The sequence below is a fragment of the Phaseolus vulgaris genome, chromosome 7 (genome assembly GCF_000499845.2).
Source record: "Phaseolus vulgaris cultivar G19833 chromosome 7, P. vulgaris v2.0, whole genome shotgun sequence".
Taxonomy (NCBI): domain Eukaryota; kingdom Viridiplantae; phylum Streptophyta; class Magnoliopsida; order Fabales; family Fabaceae; genus Phaseolus; species Phaseolus vulgaris.
Window position 1 is genome coordinate 5126694 of NC_023753.2, and position 4015 is coordinate 5130708.

General features: G+C 33.2%; 1 protein-coding gene across 1 annotated transcript; it reads right to left on the reverse strand.

Moving 5' to 3' along the window:
• Nucleotides 1-406: 406 nt before the first annotated feature.
• Nucleotides 407-2595, reverse strand: LOC137827796 (phaseolin, beta-type). Its single transcript, XM_068634117.1, has 6 exons — nt 2008-2595; nt 1745-1935; nt 1576-1656; nt 1221-1451; nt 834-1092; nt 407-730 (listed from the first exon to the last, which is right to left on the reverse strand). Exons 1-6 carry the CDS (start codon nt 2318-2320, stop codon nt 540-542), a joined length of 1266 nt encoding a protein of 421 aa, XP_068490218.1. The 5' UTR covers nt 2321-2595; the 3' UTR covers nt 407-539.
• Between the last annotated feature and the right edge of the window lie 1420 nt (nt 2596-4015).

The window sequence follows — 4015 nt, forward strand, 5'->3', positions numbered from 1 at the left end:
AGAGTTCAAATAGTACCTTTTCATATACATATCAACTAAAATATTAGAAATATCATGGATCAAACCTTATAAAGACATTAAATAAGTGGATAAGTATAATATATAAATGGATACAAACTTCTCTCTTTATAATTGTTATGTCTCCTTAACATCCTAATATAATACATAAGTGGGTAATATATAATATATAAATGGAGACAAACTTCTTCCATTATAATTGTTATGTCTTCTTAACACTTATGTCTCGTTCACAATGCTAAAGTTAGAATTGTTTAGAAAGTCTTATAGTACACATTTGTTTTTGTACTATTTGAAGCATTCCATAAGCCGTCACGATTCAGATGATTTATAATAATAAGAGGAAATTTATCATAGAACAATAAGGTGCATAGATAGAGTGTTAATATATCATAACATCCTTTGTTTATTCATAGAAGAAGTGAGATGGAGCTCAGTTATTATACTGTTACATGGTCGGATACAATATTCCATGCTCTCCATGAGCTCTTACACCTACATGCATTTTAGTTCATACTTATTCAGTACACAAATGCACCCTTTCTTCCCTTTTGCTGTTCCTGTTGGTGATGGTGTGCATCCACAAAGTACGATCCACTCTGTTTGTTGATCAGCTTCATAACTTCGTCACCAGACCCAGAGAACGTAAGCCCCAACACGTCTTTACCGTCCAGAGCTCTACCGATGCTGCTTATGACATTGTCCGTCTTACCTTCATATTTACAATCACAATCACGCATTACCAATTATAAATAAAAAATTCCATCAACAACCCTATATTCAAATTCATGGTCATATATAATAAATATATATACCTGCAAGGAGGTTCCTATTGTTGTTATTAGCATTGATACCGAAACCAGTGAAATTCACGTTGGAGGTAGCCTTGATGGCAACTGGATATGCTGCTGGGATTACAAATACATCGTCTTTAGAAAGCTCAGCTCTGTAGCTCTCATATTCCAAGGTTTCCTTATTTCCTTTTGGGCCAACAAGTTCAACATGTGCTTCTCCTTCATTAACCACTAGTATAACAATGGCCTTAGAATAGTAGTGTGGCACAAAAAGAGCTCCCTAAATTTGTTAACAAAAAAAACCATTATTTAATTATAGTCTCAATACTAAGATTTTCTAACCAAGACGACAGTGAATAATAGAACTCAATTGCTGAGTTTGTCTATATGGTTTTTCTTTGTATTTACCTCTTCCATCTCTATAGAACTGATTAACACATTCAAGGAGTTATCGGTCCTCTCAGTCAGGTTTCCAAATTCGTTTCCAATTGTGTTATCTTGTTTGGAAAGGGATTTCCTTGAACTAGATTTTGCATGTTTGCTCAGTTCCTTAATCTGTTCAGAATCAATGTTCACAATCACTCCCTCTTGCTGTCCCTCCTCTTCAAACAGAACCCTGTTGATCTCCTCGAATTTGCTCTATAAAAATCATGCAAACATATATAATGATATCATTCAACAAATTCAACAAGTGTGACATTTAGACAAAGTACTAGCTAAATGGCAACGCAAATATGTAGTTAGATGCTGTTTTCTTTCTTACATTGAAGGAGGCCTCTAGAATATGCTTGCTGAACTCTTGCAAGTAGGATTGTTGGGCTTCTGTGCTAGATAGGAAAAATTCCTACAGGACAAACATTTATCATCACATTTGGAGAGAAATTGCAAGTTAAAATAACAAAAAATTAGTTCGGTATTACAAAAGGCAGTACATGAATCTGAGGGTTGTTAACGGGCATGGCGAGTTGGATTATTCTGAGATCCTCTTTGGGATCAGGGTTAACCAAATAGAAAATGGTTCCTGCAGGGATTTTCTGGTGATCAGAGAATATCGGGTTATCGCTCGTAAGGAAGAAGTACTCTCTGCGATCATCAGGTTTCACCAAGACGAGTATGGCGCTCCCTGAAATTATAAAAAACTCATTACCATTATTTCTGCAAGAAGAAACAAGTGATACCAGTAGCAATTACTTACCACTACGGACAACTAGGAGTAACTCAGCATCAGCCTGCTGAGGAAGAAGGAGGGTTTCGGGTTTGGACCTGAACTCCACAAGACGGTAGTCTTCAAGATTCTGAAGTCGTTTGGATTGTTGGTCGAACCTCTGGAGGACACGAATGTGACCATATTGGTTTTTGAATAGAGTGTTCCAGGAGTTGTCAGAGTTGAAGTAGAAGGGGTTATCTTGGCTCTCTTCCTCCTCCCGGAGTGAAGTGGCAAATGAGGCAGAAAGTGATGCCAGGAAAAGAATTCCCAGCAACAGGAGTGGAACCCTTGCTCTCATCATAGTAGAGTAGTATTGAATATGAGTTGGGTTGGGGTATTATAGTAGTAGAGTAGTAGTACTCTGGATGGATGGATGATGAAAGAAGTGAGTGATATTAGAGGTATTTATAGGTATTATATAAGAGAGAAGGTGGTTGGAACATGCATGGAGATTTGGGCATGGGATGACACGCATATGCAGGTTGACGTGTGTTGAAGTGAAGAAATTGAGGTGGCGGAAGAGAATGAATATATACAGGTGGTTGTGGTGATGATGAAGAAAAAGGCAATGTGTTTGTGTGTGGGTTGAGATGGGTGAGCCATTTAAAGTGCATGTTAAGCACGTGTTGCTTTGCATGGCATTTAGACATACATGGACGCGGCGATCTTGATCAGCCAGTGACTAATTTGAGTTGGTTGTGTGATTGCGTTTTGTCTCTCTGTTTTGTCTTTTTTCTTTGTTCTTTGTCTTTTTCTTGCGCAAGCATCCATGCATGAACCAAAAGACCACAGAGTGCCATGGCAACCCACAGTAATTCTAGTTACGGACTTACATACCAAGAAAAGGTAAAAGCAATAAGAAATATATGAAAATTAGTCCACCATAAATCTTATAGTTTATGGTTTAGGGTAACACTCTAACACTCTACTACATTACTTATATTTACTTTAAACTATCTATAAAACAATTTAAACATAGTAGAATAATAAATCAATAGTCACAAATTCAACAATTAAACTTAAAATTAAAAAAGTAATATTTTAATTATATCTAATTAATTTTTTAGAAGTAATATTGAGTATTTGATATATGAAATCTTGAATATAGTAACTATTATTAAAATTACTTTAGAAGATGTGTCTCGCATGTAAAAGCAGATCTTCAGTTACTTCCGTAGTGTCAAATGGGAATTATAGAATTTTGCATAACATGACTTGCTTCAGAAATACCACAAATCATTGTTTGGTGAAATTTTCATTGTATAAAAAAAATACAATGATAATTGGATTTTTTTATTCAAAGAAAAAAATGGCTAGTTGTGTCACTGGGTGTTGCTTTAAGATCAGTCGAATAAAAAAATTATGGAGTTAAATTTTATTACTTTTGAAACAACTTATTATTATGAGATTTACGTGGTTGAAAAATATTTGATAAATATATTTTTAAAATATAAAATGGGAAATCCTTCTTAAGGTAAAGAATTTGTTTATATTGTATATTAAACATTTATATGAAGAAGAATAAGAATAAATCATTATGCTTTCTACCAACACTAAAATTAAGTAAATTATATATTTCAATATGAAAATGTTAGACTACATTAAAGATAGACGGGACTTTATAAAATTTTATGCGGTTATGAAAACGTTTAACAAATAATAAAGTTCATAACGATTTTCACATTTCTTATAAATAATATGTAGCAGAAATTTGATTAAATAATATATATAAATGTAAATGGGGTTGGGTATGTAAAAAATTTATAACAACATTAAAATCATGAAATAGAAACCAATTTTTTAGATACCAAAATAATTAGTTGCAATAATAACTAAATTAGATAACATTTTAAAAAAAATATTAGTTTCTAAATTAGTTTATATTATTATTAAATAGTTTCTAAATTGGTATCTAATTAGCAACCTATGTTTTTGCTACTAAATTTAGAAACTAAATAATTGGTAGTTAAAACCTTGGTTGCTAATTAGATACCAA

What these genes read in the sequence shown, in the direction of transcription:
- LOC137827796 (XM_068634117.1), bottom strand. Translation starts at nt 2,320, where the DNA reads ATGATGAGAGCAAGGGTTCCACTCCTGTTGCTGGGAATTCTTTTCCTG. An exon ending in TTCTAGAGGCCTCCTTCAAT is followed by an intron (nt 1,452 to 1,575) that starts GTAAGAAAGAAA and finishes TGATTTTTATAG; the next exon opens with AGCAAATTCGAGGAGATCAA. An exon ending in CAATAGGAACCTCCTTGCAG is followed by an intron (nt 731 to 833) that starts GTATATATATTT and finishes GTAAATATGAAG; the next exon opens with GTAAGACGGACAATGTCATA.